General features: G+C 37.1%; 1 protein-coding gene across 2 annotated transcripts in view; it reads left to right on the forward strand.

Moving 5' to 3' along the window:
- Window positions 1-11,100: 11,100 nt before the first annotated feature.
- Window positions 11,101-17,223, forward strand: part of KCTD16 (potassium channel tetramerization domain containing 16) — a 356,765-nt gene continuing 350,642 nt past the window's right edge. Inside the window, exons 1-2 of one of the 2 annotated variants that reach the window (XM_043984501.1) lie at window positions 11,101-11,311; window positions 12,563-13,523. In XM_043984501.1, coding sequence (XP_043840436.1) covers window positions 12,692-13,523 — 832 coding nt within the window. In that variant the 5' untranslated portion in view covers window positions 11,101-11,311; window positions 12,563-12,691. Of the gene's footprint in view, window positions 11,312-11,541; window positions 11,746-12,562; window positions 13,524-17,223 lie in introns of those variants that run through there. The other variant, XM_043984502.1, reaches the window with a different exon arrangement.

Below are 17,223 nucleotides of genomic sequence, written 5' to 3' on the forward strand. Positions count from 1 at the left end.
GCTAGAGAAATTTCTGTTGTTAGTATGGGGAAATTAAGGATTTCAAGGATCATCATCAAGGCACTACAAAGGTAAGAATAGGAGGCAACATGTGCCAGAAAAGTTGAACCATTACCACCACCACCACCACCACCACCACCACCACCACCACCACCACCACCACCACCACCACCACCTTGACCACTAGCTCCCCTCACTCCCCAATGGAGGTAGCTTGGGTCCTGTACCCAAGAACCTTGGAAATATGTGTCCTCCAGGCCATGAGACCTGCTTTCATCCCAGGCCTCCCAGCCACTGAAGGCAAAAATCAATGCGGAAAAGGGGCTCATTTTCCTCAATACTTCACTACCAGCTGCTGATCAATTGCCACCAACATGCATGTAGGCACAAGAAAGCTGGGAGTATCAGAACTCCCAGACTATCAGGCCTACTTCCTACCCAGCTCCCACAACCATCATTTGGGGTGGTGGTTTCTATGGAGAAGAGGCCATCCATCCCTACTAACTATTAGCTGCCATTCACAGAGTATGTAAGCCAGTCTAGTTGAAATAGCAAGGTACACCTTAAAGAAGAGAGATGAGGAAGTATGCTCCAGGCAGGTCAAATTGCCACCAACACCTTGACCCTGATGAAGACAGTCCAGGACAATGCTTCCAACTCAGTATTCCCATCTACCACCTTTCGAAGTAACACTAATTGAAATATAAGCTAGGAACTACTCCTGCAGGTAAGAGAGCTACATCTCGTGAAACCTTCAGAAAAGAAACTTGTCACCAAAGTGCTTGGAGTACTCAAATTATTCAACATTGAAAAATGATGTGATTTTATCATTGGGAATTACATTAAAGAAGAGGCATTACCTTTTGCTTTGACACCGTACCTTTAGGACCATGGGATCTGACTTGAAGCTGAAATCTTCCACATGTGTTGTCTCCTTCATTAGAATGTGAGCTTCTTTTAAATTTTTTTTAATTAAAAAATTGAATAATAAACATTTTTATTTGTAGTTTTCAGTTCCAATTTTTATCCCTCTTTCCCTTCCTCCCCCCCTTCTTAAGGCAGCAAACAATCATATATGGGTTATAAATGTATGATTATGTAAAACATTACCATATTTCTCATTTTGTACAAGCAAATTTGATTAAAAGGAAAAAATGAAAGTGAAAAATAGCATGCTTCAGTCAGTTCCATCAATATCAGTTCTTTCTTTGGAGGTGGATAGTATGCTTCATCAACAATCCTTTGAGATTATCTTAGATGATTGTATTGTTGAGAATAGTCAAGTCATTCACAGTTCTTCATGCAACAATATTGCTGTCTCTGTGTATGTTCTCTTGTTTCTACTCACTTCACAATACATCATTTCATACATGTCATGAGAAAATGAACTGTCTTCTTATTTATGTCCCCAGCGGTTAGAATGGTGTACTTTGCATCTAATAAGTACTTAATGAATACTTCATTCATTCATTCACATCCATAGTGAAACAGTATCAGTCACGATATGATTATGCCCAAAGGCAATGTGGGCAAAAACAAGCAAAAACAAAAAGAAATGTCCAAACTTGGCCCTAAAATAGCCCAATTAATCTTTGAAAAAATAAGCAGAGAACTTCAGAGGGACCTTGTAATTGGATGGGTTGTGGAGGATTTTTCTACAGCTAGGAATAGACTTCTTACAGTTTGAAGAATAGCAAGACTATCAAGGAAAATGGCTTCTAACTATTACTATAATGAAGGGAAAGTACTTGTTTTAGGAAAGATGATACTTCAGAATTGAACACTTGAGTGCTGAAGAATTTAAAATGGTCACTTTTAAATGATGAAACTATTTTTTATTCAAAGTAATGCCAATGAATTTTCATAAGTCTAGGTAAACTTATAAGATCTGAGTCTCTTCATTAGACTATAAAACATCCACCGTGAAAGTGGGAAGATTTTTATTTGTTTATTTTACTTCCAGTGGAAAAGTTATTTCCATTGAAGGAATATAGTGAATAATTTATTTATATACTAAGTAGCAAAATTGTTCTAGAATTATATAAATTTCTAAATGGAGATGGAATATTGCAACACAACCTTGCACCAAGCTACACATTTTCAGAAAGTTAAGAAATACATCCAAAAGTTGGAGAAAAAGACTTCAGTGGCCTGAGAACTCACTTGATTTAAATCAATCGAAAACCTATGAACTGTAATAAAGGCTAGGCTTGGAAAAATCGAGTGTTTCTAAAAGGCACTTTTAATATTCAATATAATAAAATTGATGCTTCATGCCTAATTAAAAATGGTATGTCAAAATCTTGTGAAAATTTAAAAGTCAAATATTATAGTGCAGTGACTAATGCAGCTGATATACTATATATTAAAATTTTTTAAAGATATAAAAACTTGGAAGGCTTATTGTATATCAATAAATTTAATGATTTTACTTTGTTTTGGAAAATTTGCACATTTCTCTATGTAAAGCAAAACTTTTGGCTTTGTGACTTCCAAAGTCCATTCCAATACTAAATCTGATCCTATTGATTGGATTGAGGTAGATTTATTTTATTTCCTCCTCAACCTAATCTATGTGAATCATTTGAGATAACAATTTTTAATCAAAGGACTCCTTCATTTATGAACAAAACTTTGCCTTTTTAAACTATAATTCAATGAGAGCCATTCTTTTTTATTTTTTAAATAAGAAACATTTTTATTTAAAGTTCTGAGTTTCAAATTTTATCTGTCCTTCCTCCCTCCCCTCCCCCCTGCCTGGGTTATAAATGTGCAATTATTTTAAAACATTGCCATATTAGTCATTTTGTACAAGAAAACTTGAATAAAATAAAAAATGAAAGAAAGTGAGAAAATGCTTCCGTCTGTTTTGAATCAATATTAGTTCTTTCTTTGGAAGTGGATAGTATGTTTCGTCATTAGTCCTTTGGGATTATCTTGGATCATTGTATTGCTGAGAATAATTAAGTCATTCAGTTTTTCATCAAACACAACATTCTCTTGGTTTTGCTCACTTCACTGTACATCAGTTCATACAAGTCTTTTCAGGCCTTTCTGAAATCATCTGTCTTGTCATTTCTTATAGCACAATAATATTCCATCATCACAATATACGATAGCTTATTTAGCCATTCCCCAATTAATGAGCATTCCTTTGATTTCCAATTCTTAGTCACCACAAAAAGAGCTGCTATAAATATTTTTGTTTAAATGTCTTTTTCTCTTTTGGGGAATGTCTTTGGGATATAAATCTAACAGTGGTATTGCTGGATCAAAGGGTATGCACAGTTCTATAGCTCTTCGTGCATAGTTCCAAATTGCTCTCTAGAATGGTTGGATCTTTTTACAACTCCACCAACAGTGGATTAGCATCCCAGTTTTCCCGCATCCCCTTCAACATCAATATTTTTCTTTTTTTGGTGATATTTGCCACTCTGAGAGGTGTGAGGTGATATGAGGACCACTCTTAAAAGTGGATGGAATTGGGGCAGCTAGGTGGCATAGTGGATAAAGCACCGGCCCTGCATTCAGGAAGAACTGAGATCAAATCTGGCCTGAGACACTTGACACTTACTAGCTGTGTGACCCTGGGCAAGTCACTTAACCCTCATTGCCCCCCCCCAAAAAAAAAATCCAAAAACCCAAACAAACAAAAAAAAATTGGTGGAATCAAGGAGTGGGGTTGTACTCCTTATCCCCAATTAAAAAAATTTAAAATACAAAACAAAACTAAGAGGTAACTTGCTATCATTTAACTATGATATTGTCACTGATGACTGAGTTAAGGAAAATTCATAGGACTTTCTCACAAATGAAATATTTTACAATTCTGGTTCAAATTCTCTCTTCCAAATAAGTAACAAAAGATTTTTATTTCCTGTTCTCTTCCACCTCTGCCTGATGTTTCCACAATATAAGTAGTTACCTTGTTTCTCTATAATGAGATGTTTTCCTCTTTACAACCTGCCCTTCATTACTTTTCCAGTCTTCTCACACCTTATTCTCCTCTATATATTACATGATCCAGTGATGTATATGATCTATTTGACTATCATTTGCAGTTTTTTTTTTTGAGGTATAGGGCATGATCCTCTAACTAACAGGGAAACATGAATCCTGTTAGGTTAAATAGCTTACCTTAGTCCCACTTGCAGCTGCTATAGAATTGGACCTAGATATCAGGGTGTTAGTGAGTCTTGCCCATCCTCCAATAACTATTCTACACCTATTATTTTTTATACAAATTAATCCCTGCTCTAAATGAGAAGGAATTCTTGAATATTTGACAATTAATGAAATTTTTAAAATTATTTTTTATGTTGAATATTATTTTCATTTAAAATTTTGAGTTCCAAATTCTTTACCTCCCTCTCACCCCTCCCCCACCCACTCAGAAGGCAATCAATATAATATCAATTATGTAAGTGAAATCATGAAAATAAATTTCCATATTACCCAAATTTTTAAATAAGTAAAACAAAGTGAGAAAATCATATTTCAATTTATACGTAGAGTTCATCAAACTCATGATTTAAAAAAAGATCTATTTTTCATTGTTTCATTTTCCTTGGGGGTGGTGGGTTATAAAATGTGTCTAAGGAGAAAAGTGCAAGAAATATAATCTTGTCAGGCAGAGAGATGACGTCTGACACTTCATATTTTAATAGACATAGCACTGAATTTGGAATCAGTATCTGGTTTGATTCTTGGCTTTATCACTAAAGGGCTTTAAGGGCTTAAGTGCTCAAGCAAAATCTCTTCAGACTTCACATTCCTCACTTGTATCATTCATTAATTAATGTGTTCATTCATTCAACAAATAAATATTAAGCTGTTATTGTATGCAGAGAACTATGCTGAAGTATGAGAAGAGTTTTAAAAAAACATTTAAAACATTATTCATATATTCATAATGGGAACTACATGTTGTTGTTGAGTTGTTTCAGTCATAGCCAACTCTTTGTGACCCCATTTGGGATTTTCTTGGCAAAGATATTGGAGTGACTTGCCATTTCCTTCCGCAGCTCATTTTACAGATGAGAAAACCGAGTCAAACAGGGTTAAATGACTTGCTCAGGGTCACACAACTAGTGTCTGAGGACAAATTTCAACTCACAAAGACCCTAGGCCTGGCATTGTATTCATTCTGCTACCTAGCTGCCCTTGGGACTAAATAGGGAGAATATAGCAGGGGGTGAAGAGAGAATACATGTAAAGAAGTAGAGTCAATAACTATAAGAATTCTGCAATAATTATTAAGCAGAATAGAAAATGGTAGTCATGTAAGAGCTGCACAAAGAATAAAAGACATGAGGTATGAGTATAAAACTATGATTTCTGATTGTGGGAATCAGGGAAGGGTACTGTACCTCATAAGGTTACTGTGAGAATCAAGGGAGATAATATATGTTAAAAGCACTTTAAAGGGATATGTAAATATGAGGGATTCATGACAACAGCAACCATTAGATTGCTGGGTACTTGGGGAAGAAGATGCTGTTCAGAAAGGGAAGATAAAAATAATTTTACCCTAATACAGAATTTTGTAGTGCATTCTCCTGATACATACTCAGACTTTGACAAAGCAGCAACAAGATTTTGCTTCTTGAATTCACTGGATTTTCACCAAATATTCCCTTAATAGGAATCAGGTGTTACAAATTCCTAGGGCTTTGGACTGGATATACCACCCTCGGGTGTGCTGGAGCTAGCTAGAACAAGCTTATGAGAGCTGGTTGATAAATTTTCAGCATGAATATTTACATCTCAGAAATAAGCAACCACTACAAATTGGGGATTGATTTATCTTTTTGTTGATTGTCTAGACTTTAAAAAGTGATGAAGAAAAAGCTAATAATATAGATTAAACTTAAGAGTGTGGCAATGGTATATTTTCCCCTAGATCCAGTTGTTAAATATTTACCACTACACCCCTAATACCACTTATACTATCTTTTTAAAAAATTATCAAATGGGGAAAATGCCAGTAGTTTCATTCATTCATTTATTTATTCATTCACTCAACAACATACATTAAGTACCTCCTATATGCCAGATAAGAGTTAAAAAAAAATAAAACAATACCTGTCCTCAAGGAGCTTATATTTTATTAGGATATTTTATTGGGACATGTCAACAGAAATTAAATACATAATATACACAAATTAATTGGGGTGTGTGTGTGTGTGTGTAAAACACAAGTGTAATATGAAGGATACTTTACCCTCATAGAAGACAAGTAGAATGGAGCAGGAATATGGCAGTGATGAAGCCAAAATAGATGGCCTTAAACAGCATATGACTAAGTAAAAAAATCCTTGGTCCTGATTGATGGCTAAGGAAAAGTTCCATAGAGTTCTGATGTCAGGTTATAAATGTGTGAAGCTGATGTAAAAGACAAAAATATAGTCTAGTCTTGCATTCTAGCCTCAGGTTAAGCCACCAAATCTCCTAGCTCATAGGAATCTACCTGCCATACATTCATTCATTTTAGGACCATTTTAATCTTCTTTTTGGTAGATTTCCTGTTGGGTCTTCTAAATCCATTATTTCTCTAAACTCATTTTTCAATGGCTGAATCTGAGACTGAAGGTAGTAAGAATGAGCAAAGACTACAGACAGGATGATATACATCTAGTCTTTGTTTCATGGATTTCCTTAAAAACAAACAAACAAAAAATGGAACTAGCTTAGAAACTCTTTACTTTTTCTTGGATTCAGGATATTCTGTATAAAAGAATAACAATATTTGTTAGATCAATTTAATTTCATGTCATAAACCTTTTAAATTGAACGACTATTGAATCATTGTTGGGCTCATATCTTGAAAATGTTGTCAAAAACAAAAGAATTTACCCGCTCAAAGAGTTCCATAGCAGTATTTTATATAATTGCATATATATATATATATATATATATATCAATATATCAAACAATGCTAGAAGCAACCTACATTTTAAAAACAGAAGAATGGTTAAATTATGGTGTATTATCATAATGGAAAGCTATAATGTCATTATGAGTAGCTCACAGTTATTTGTGCTTTGTGATTTGCAAAGCATTTAACATAAATTAGCTGGTTTGAGCCTCACACCATTACTATGAGGTAGGTGCTATTTTTAATCATTGTTTTTTAGCTGAGGAAATTGAGGCAAAGAGAGGCTTGTCCATTGTCATGTAGGTAATGTAATGATTGGAATGATGCCACCTACTGGAGACTTGCTGTGGGAAAGCTCCACCATGAGGAAAATGCCTCAGAGGCATTGTGGCTTTTCCTTGGCGTCAGGAAATGACGTTTGCTCATGGGTGCTGTCTATCAAGGCTACCAGCCAATCAACTTGAGGAGCCTCCTATGGTCTGGGAGGAGACAGGAAGGAGGAAAGGGAGCCTGCGCAGAGAGCGCTGGGGCTTTTTGGCTTCCTGACTTGATGGTGGTGGCGGCAGAGGACTTCACAGGAAATTTGAGGAAAGATAGGAATGCCAGGCTGTTAGAATTCTCTTCTCAATCTTTTTCTTTCTATTTTCCAATAAACCCTTAAAAACCTAAACTCGTTTTATCAGTGATTTTTAGTCAGTTTCCCCCAAAACTGGGGGAACAGATTAGAATCCACATTTAGAATCTTAAATTACACAGTTATAAGTATCTGATGTAAGATTCAAATCCATGTCTTCCTTCCTCTAACTAGATTACTCTCTCCACTGTACCACACTGCTTCTCATTAAGAATGACAAATATGAGCAATACAAAGAAATATGGAAACACCTTTATGGACACTAACTATGACAGCAGAACAGGCAAAGTGAATGACAATGAATGGATAAACGAAGAATCCAGATAGGGATGTGTAGGGATTGATTGAAAAATTGTCTTTTTTTTTTGTTATGGATGGAAATTAATTTAGATGTAAATAGTTACTAAGGAAATTTACTTGGTTGCACAATATTAAATGTTTAATGAAAGATTTAATGGAAAAACATTTTTAAGCTAAAAAGTATATTAACTAAGTTTGTGCTTCAGACATATTTTTACAAACCCTCTTCCCCTTCTTTTTAATCAGAGAGATGGGACAAGCACTGAAATGGGAAGCAATAGACTTTCATTAGGAGAGAATTAGACAAGATGATCTCAAAGCTTCTTTCTTGTTAGTTTACTTCTTCCATTATGGAATTTGTCTTTCTATGGAACCCTGCCTCATTCATCTCAGTTCAGCTAAATAGTTTAGTGGATAAAATGGTGGGTCTGGGCTCAGAAAGTTGTGGTTGTTCAGTCATTTCAGTTGCTTACAACTCTTCATGACCCTATTTGGGTAGAGATACCAGAGTAGTTTGCCACTTCCTCATCAAGCTCATTTTACAGATGAAGAAACTGAAGCAAACAGGGTTAAATGACTTGCTCAGGGTCACACAGCCGTGTGTCAGTGTCTGAGGCCAGATTTGAAGTCATGAAGATGAGTCTTCCTGACTTCAGGCCCAGCACTCTACCTGCTGTGCTACCTACCTGCCTCCCAGGGCATATGTGTGTGTGTGTGTATGTGTGTGTGTGTGTGTGTGTGTGTGTGTGTGTGTGTGTGTGTGTGTGTACATGAGTTAAAATCCATACAGCCTCAAATACTTATTAGCTATTTGACCCTAGGCAAATCACTTAAGCTATGCCTGTATTTATTTCCCTAATTCTAAAATTAAGATAATAATAGTACTTGTTGTAAGGACCAAATGATATTGTATTTATAAAGCAGTTAACACTATCCTTGGCACCTAATAGGTTTATTGCCTTTCTTCTTGCTCTTTAAAGATCTTCTGGAAAGAGTTTGTTCAGACTAGAATCTGAAAGTTGTTGGTAATCTAAATTGGCATGTTCAGTGAGAATGAGTCCACCCTCAACATTCCCTTCCCCTTAAAAAACAAACAAAAACCTCACATAAACAAAACTAGCTATTTGTAATAATAATGAAAAGTCATTGAGTGAGGGGGGAATGATAAAGTCTGACATCATAGATCTAGAGTTGGTAAGCACCTTAGTGGTTATCTTATCTAACCTAGTTTTTCAAATGAGTAAAGTAGTTCAGAGACTTGCCCAAGGTAAGAAAGATACTTAAGGGAAAAGGTAGAATTTGAATCTAAGCTCCTGAGTGCCAAATCTAACACTCTCTCCACCATATTATGTGATCTGTATAAAATCCCTTTCAGAATCTCTCTATAAATATGGGGATAGTACAGCTAGCCAGGCACACAATGACTATTACCATAACAGGAAAATAGGGGAGAGCTGGAATTCTGAACTAAGGTCCAAGTTCCTTCCACTGAACTATACCAAATCTCTTTGCTTCCTTGGTTAGGAGAAAAAAAATGAATAGGAGAAATGATTTCTAAGTTATCTGTGTTTGAGAGACGGTAGTATATAAACTAAAGCCTTTATCCAAAATGGAAGAGAGTAAATGAAAATCAGTTTTCTCTCAAGGTATGGAGGAAGCAAAGGCACCACAACGTTGCATTTATAGAACATAGCCACTAGATGGAGCCATAAGCGCATTAAATAGACACACCGCTTCCCTTGATCGCAATATTAGGAAAATTGTGCTTAAAGCCCAAAGGTTAAATGTTGAAGAAATTAAGTAAATCCAAGTGACGAAAAGTTAGTTAATACTCAGGATGAACATATCCCTGGGGTTATCAGAAGGAAAATTAATTAAGCTAGAGATTGACTCCTTCTGGGCTTTTGTTTTTGTGGGTTTTGTTTGTTGTTGTTGTTTTGGTTTGTTTGTTTTTGTTTTTAATTTTCCCAATATGGTAACATCAAATGATTTGTTTGGTCAAAGGATAGAGAGTAATCAACATGCCACTTAAAATTCAGTGAATGTATATTTTCTTTTTTTGTTCCTTTTGGGGGGAACTGTTTTGAATGAGTGTTTGAAATATTACATTTATTATTCATATAAAATAAGGTATTCTTTTCAGGCATATGAGCTATAAAGCACATTAGCTTTTAAAAAGGGAAATGGATATGAATTACTGTAAGCATTATAGACGGGCCATTATTGACTCGAGTCAAAACTGACTGCAGTTTGTTATATGTATTATGTTGCTCTGGAAGAAATTTCCTAAAACTCTAATGATGCACTTAAGAACACTCTCAAGAGAACAGAAACAGTAATAACTTAGAGGTGGGGTGGAGGCTTCATCCAAAGTCATACTGAGATAAGTTGTGGATGTTTCAAAATGGTCATTGACTCTGGGGGATACCTTAGAAAAAGGTTGAGGTGGATTTTTTTTTTTAACAGGTAGGGAAAAAACCTCCCACAACATTGTTGTTTCTGTCCAGCCCTCAACCATTTAGTGCAAAGAATGCTTATTTTCTTTTTGTTGGTCTTTGACTTTAATTCCAAGGAAAGGAAAGAGGGAAAGGAGATGAGATTTGAGACACTATGAATCAAATACCTTTGAATATAAAAGTCCCCCTTTGGATGCAGACTTTGTATATTTGTATCATTTGGGGGGGGGAGTACTATAAGCATTTCATCAAAACCCAGTAGAGTATAATAAAGCTAGGAATACATACATACATATATATATATATATGTATATATACACATATACATACATACATACATATATACATATATACATACATATATATATACATATATATATATATATATATGTGCTTTAAAGCAGAAATTCAATTCATGTCAAAAGATTTGGCTGTACCTTGTTCTTAAAAAAGAAATCACTTGTGTTTATCTTACCCCTGGGGAATCTTTGCAAAAAAAAAAAGAAGAAGAAGAGGAAAAGAACGAGAAAAGAAAGAAAAAGGAAGGAAGGAAGACAGAAAGAAAGAAGGAAAGAAGGAAAGAAAAAGGAAGGAAGAAAGAAGCCCAAATGATTGTAAATCCATCTCTCTCTACCAGGGATTAAATATAAGTTAATAGTGAAGTGAGTGTCTGAAGCTTCCAAGTGCTTCGGTGGAGCTGCTGTCTACTGTTGGATGAGAGCATTTGCCCTTCCTTTCATTCCCAACAACCTGTCACAAAGTAGAATGTAAAACCGAGGTCCCTCCGCTTTCTCAAAGCCATATTCCTTTAAGATGATGTAATAGTCATTTCCCTGGATGGTTTCTTGCCTGCACTGCTGAAACAACAGCATCTGAACTGCACTGGGAACTGTGGAGACACCCAGCTCAGCAGACAGAGCCGCGGAGGGAGAGAGTCAGCCAAACAACTCAGCCGCCTTAGCCAGCCTGCCTTCTCTCTTGCTGCAGGCTGGCCCTCTCACAACCTTGCTGGGAATATGGGAGCCTATTTGCCCTTGCTGGCAGGTAGGATGACTATCTGGGATCTCGTCAAAAAAAGGCTGGCTTTCTTTCTGATTCTAGGGTTTCTGGAAATCTTGTGAGCCAACATTCCTCCTGCAACTCCCATTTTATGGATTTTAATTATTTTAATTATTATCATTAATAATTATTGGTTGGTTTTTTTTTTAGTGAGAGGTTTTTGTTCACTGTTACTGTTTTCTTTTCCCCTCCCCCCTCCCCATTACCCACCACCGTCAACTTTCTGTGACTTGTTTTAACTTGAAATTGGAAGTGGATTTTTTCCCCCCAAGAGTATATCTCTTGGCACTTTTCACTGATATCTCTGTTCTTTTCCTGATTGGGATTTGATATGAACTGGACTCAGTGTAGCTGTAAATTCTGATTGCTTTGCAAATGGGTATTCCTTCACAAGAACTGGGTCTCAGACTCTCACTAAGGTAAGCTTTGAAGCTGGTTGCTTCTCCTGCCCAGCTTGAAATCAGTACCTTTTAAAAGTTGAAATATCTGTTCTTTTTATGCAGAATTATAAATATGCATGTATTCATTAATCATTGCTAGAGGGGGAGGCAAATATGCAAGAATTCAAATATCCTGTGAGATGCACAATTTGAATTGAAGCATGGTTGAAATCTGTGCTTTCTGGGTTCATATAAATTTATATTTCTTCCTCTCTTTTTTATCCCTCCTCTTCCTCCTCCTCCTCCTCTTCCTCGCCCTCCTCTTTTTCCTCCTCCTCCTCCTCCAACCTCCTCCTCTTCTACTTCCTTCTTCTCTTCCTCCTCCTCTTCTTCCTCCTCCTCCTGTTCTATGCTTAATACTTCTCTTCTCTTCTCTTCTCTTCTCTTCTCTTCTCTTCTCTTCTCTTCTCTTCTCTTCTCTTCTCTTCTCTTCTCTTCTCTTCTCTTCTCTTCTCTTCTCTTCTCTTCTCTTCTCTCTCCTCTTCTCTCCCTTCCTTCATCTTCCTCATTCTCCTCTCCTTTTTCTCAACCTATCTCTACTCTACTTTTGATTTCTCTGACTTGTGGTGTTTGAGGAAATGATTTTGCTTTCCCCCTCTCTAGACAGACCCATGAATAATTGTAGACTTTGCATGACCTTGCAGTCTGAGGTTGATGGAAGATATAATATAGATGAGTTGATTACATTCCATGAAGTAACTGTATACTAGCAGTTAGGGTTTCAGCTAATTTTTCTGCATTGATGATATGTTCACCTGTGGGCAAGTCTAATTTTTTTATTCTCTGTTTCTTGTAGAATATATTGGAGAAAAAAGGAGGTTCCTTTAAACGTGTGGAACCCTTCTCCTCACTCTCTACCAAACTGATGCAAAGGATTAGACTATAATTCCATTGGATTACTTCTTTTTAAACTAAATATAAGAAAATGGCTCTGAGTGGAAATTGCAGGAGTTACTACCTTTCAAAAGAACAAGGGACAGTTCCCAACTCCTTCCCTGAGGTTGTGGAACTGAATGTTGGGGGCCAAGTTTATTTCACTCGCCATTCCACCTTAGTAAGTATCCCTCACTCTCTTTTGTGGAAAATGTTTTCCCCCAAGAGAGACACTGCTAATGACCTAGCCAAGGACTCCAAAGGAAGATTCTTCATTGACAGAGATGGATTCTTGTTCCGCTACATTCTGGACTATCTCAGGGACAGGCAGGTGGTCCTGCCTGATCACTTTCCAGAAAGGGGCAGACTGAAAAGGGAAGCTGAGTATTTCCAGCTGCCAGATTTGGTCAAACTCTTGACACCTGATGAGATCAAGCAGAGCCCTGATGAATACTGCCATAGTGATTTTGAGGATATGTCCCAGGGGAGTGACACAAGAATATGTCCACCTTCATCCCTACTCCCTGCTGACCGTAAGTGGGGTTTCATAACTGTTGGGTATCGAGGGTCATGCACCATGGGCCGAGAGGGTCAAGCAGATGCCAAGTTTCGGAGAGTTCCACGGATTTTGGTTTGTGGAAGAATTTCCCTAGCAAAAGAGGTCTTTGGAGAAACTTTAAATGAGAGCAGAGATCCAGATCGTGCTCCAGAGAGATACACTTCCAGATTTTATCTCAAATTCAAACATCTGGAAAGGGCTTTTGATATGTTGTCAGAGTGTGGATTCCACATGGTGGCCTGTAATTCCTCAGTGACAGCTTCTTTTGTCAATCAGTACACAGATGACAAGATCTGGTCCAGCTACACTGAATATGTCTTCTACCGTAAGTACACGAGGTTTTTCAGAGTCTTCTTGGGTCTGTCTATTGGTATGTAAATCAGTTCTATCTTGCGGAGTTTGAGAGCATCTGAGTTTTCAGTTCATCGTCCAAGGTATAATGTCCTAGGATTCTTCAGCCTTGAATTCTACATAGAGTGTCAGAGGTTGTACCTTCTGCCACCATGTCTTTCAAAAGGTAAACTTTTATTCATTTTTTCTAAGATCATGACTTGCTCTAAGGCCTCAGGATCATAAGACTCTAACAAACTTGATACAGGTAACATGCATAATGGGAAACAAACAAGTATGGTTTTTACATATCTAGTTATGTTTTCTTGATTTTCAGAGTTAAACTCAACATATAGAAGGTGGTGGGTTTTCATGGAGTAGCATACTTAGTAGGACATAACAGAGGTGATGCAGAAAAGTTTTTAAGCATTTATCTTGTTGCTGGAAATTCCTGTCTAATGCTAAATGGGTTGCTGAGGACTTGGATTAATTGTGGACTTTGAAAATACAAACTTAGCTGAACTAAGTGATGTGGTCTAGGCTAGGTGGCAGCATAGACTGCCAAAAGTCCCCCTTATCTCCCACCAAGATTGAAATTTGGTGGGATTTTTCTTTCTTTTTCCTCTCTCTCTCTCTCTCTCTCTCTCTCTCTCTCTCTCTCTCTCTCTCTCTCTCTCTCTCTCTCTCTCTCTTTCTCTCTCTCCCTCCTTCCCTCCCTTCTTTCTTTCTTTCCTTCCTTAACTGCCATTTGACTCTAACAATTTGCTCTGTGGATATGAGATAGAGCAGCTGTGGCCTCAGCAATAACATCAGCGTTCCTCCTCCTGCCCCCCCCCCCAACCCCAACCACCACCAAATGCCCTGCAGACTTAATTACTGCCAGTCTTCAACAGAAATTCCTCTCAAAAGGTAATAGGTCCTTGAGAAGAGTCAATCTCATTCAGACACTGTCAGGCTGCTGAGCTGATACAAGTACCAACAGGAGGAAAAAGCAAAATGAAACCCTCACCCTGAATGGTTTTAATGAGACTACTTGGAAGTCAGTTCATCTTGGCTAACTCAAGACTTTGGAGGTGGAGTGCCTTCTATGATGAAATAATATTTACCTCAAATAAACTAGGAATTACAGGACTCCTAAAATGCGATCACTAAATTGGTAACTGAAGATATGCTGACCTGCCTAGTAGGGTGTAACTGCTGATTTTAACTGGCTTAGGAATCTCCTAAACTCAATTTCATAAGTATTTCATTTTTAGCAGTCTATACCAGGTCTTTTTTAAAAAAAAAATTTCCCCTTCTGTTTACAAATTGAATCTGTAATTCATGTGATTGAAAAATACAAGGAGGTAATTTCCTATTTCTATCTACTTTAAAGAACTAAAAGGAAGGTTTGGCATCTGCCTTTATTGAACCCAATCTCTTTTTATAGCAGCATTTATCCATTTAGAGACTTGGTGAAGGGGACAATAATAATAACCTTCATTCCCCTTTGAGGCCTTGTTATCTGGTGGATGGTTTGTCGAAGTTAATACTGTGAAGACACAGAGATGCCAACAGGTAGCGAAGAATGAAATTATGTATCAGGGCAAGAGTGCACTGATGTGTAATAACAACATTATGTGGTCCAATGACCCTATTTGGGCCCTCTATCAGGAGCCCATGACTTTCCGCCTGATAGAGCTTAGCAGCCTGGCACTGCTGTTTTTTCTCAGGCAAAATTTTGAATGGTGAAAATATGGCCATCTTAGGGTCCTGGATGATTAAACCTCTGCAAAATCCCGTTAAGAAGGGGAGATTGCATGCTGGACAGAGAGTTGGCCTTGTTCTCAGGAAGATCTAGATTTAAGGTCTGTCTTTAACACATTTTAACTATGAAACCACGCACAGGACACTTGATCTCTCAGTTATCCAGGCAATTCTCTAAACTACAAGTTCCAGATAGTTGCCACTCTGTATTGGCAGAAGGACTTTACACCCAGGAATATCTTACACTGATGAAATCACTCCCTACCCTCCCTCCCTTCCTCCAAAAAAAAAAAGTTCCCTTAGCATCATTATTTATATTTTCTCTGTACAAACCTTTTCCCTAAACACTTCTGAAAACCATATCAAAAATTTTGCTTACCGGCCAAATGAAGGCCGAGCTATTTATAGCACTTTAATTTCTGAGATTTGAAATCAAGGCATCTTAAGAAGCTTTAGCTGAATGAAAGAAACACTCCTGAGCATACTTAGGAGAAAAATATCTTTTTATAAAGACCTATTCAGAAGAAATATAATAAGAAATCATAAGGGATTTTTTCAAAACTATTCCTCCAACTCAATTTGAGACCAAAGAAACGGGGGAGGTATTTTTGCCTGTGTGTGAACTGGTATTTAGGGTTTATAGAATTCTTACCCCTCTAAGGTGAAGTATTTATCTTGCTTTGGATAGCAGCCTCTTTTCCCACAGCCTTATGATGGCTTCCTTCTTGGCTGGTTGCTGGGAGATGGTGGAAGAGCTGTTTGCTTTCCATTTCTCTATGGGCAGGCTAACAAAAACAGTGAGACTCTTTCTACAGTGCAGCCTATATCTCACATGTGAGATCTTTCTCCTTCATACCCAATTTTCATAGCTAAATTTTAACTCTTCCTCCATCTTAGGACCAATAAAATTGACAGCTGGCTTTCTAGGGTACATTACTGTTTCTGTGCAGCTGCTTAGCCATAATTATTTAATTAGAAGCTGCCAACTGTGCCTACATAAGCATTAATTCATCAAGCTGTTGTGTCCGGGTTAATGGGCTGGAACCATGCGGGGTGCTATAGAGCAACTAGTTAGCAACATGCAAAGAGACACCAAGCATGAGAACTCGGCTTCTCCTTTTACAAATATAAAGGCAATCTTTTCCTCAGATATGAAGAATCGACTCCGAAGTCCTTGTTCCTCCCTGAAAACCTTAAGGGGAAGTTAAACCAGTTGAGTCTATATAGCAACAAAAATAAATGATTATGGAACCTGGTAACAAGCAATGTCTGCATGTAGGGATCGATTCCAACCTCATTCCCACCAACTCCTCCCACTCCCTGGTTTCAGTGGAAAATTTCATAGGCCAAAACCTCCAGACGACTTGTCCAGAGAGGCCCATTTTGCCTAATGTTTAACTTTCTCTAAAGTTTCATATCAAGAAATAATGGATTGTAATATTGGGGAATCCATTTGGAATCCCAAACTGTCTTTGTATGACTTGATCATTTAGGAGTTAGGTGGTACAGTGTGAAGAGCAAAGGACTTCAAATCAAGAAGTCAGTTTGAAACTCTGCCTCATAGCTATGTGAATCTGGGCAACAGCTACCTCAGTTTCCTCATCTGTAAAATGAGAATAACAATAGCACCTATTGTCTGGTTAACACTTCACCTATTGAGAGGATAAAAAGAGATGATAGTTGTCAAGTAAACTCTTTGCAAACCCCAAAATTCTATATAAATACCAGCTATTATTATTAATCATTGCTGGGCAACATAACACAGTGTTTTGTTACAATGCATATTTGTTTAATCAATATTCAATTCTAAGTCCAAAAATTACTATAGGTGGAAAAGTATTAGGTGTTTAAAACAAATTGGGAAAGTAGATAAATATAAGGTGCTCATGAAAATAATCAGTCATATAAATAGGATAAATAACTAGCTTCCAACTTTTTGCTTACTAAAG

Source organism: Dromiciops gliroides, chromosome 2, assembly GCF_019393635.1.
Source record: "Dromiciops gliroides isolate mDroGli1 chromosome 2, mDroGli1.pri, whole genome shotgun sequence".
Lineage (NCBI taxonomy): Eukaryota > Metazoa > Chordata > Mammalia > Microbiotheria > Microbiotheriidae > Dromiciops > Dromiciops gliroides.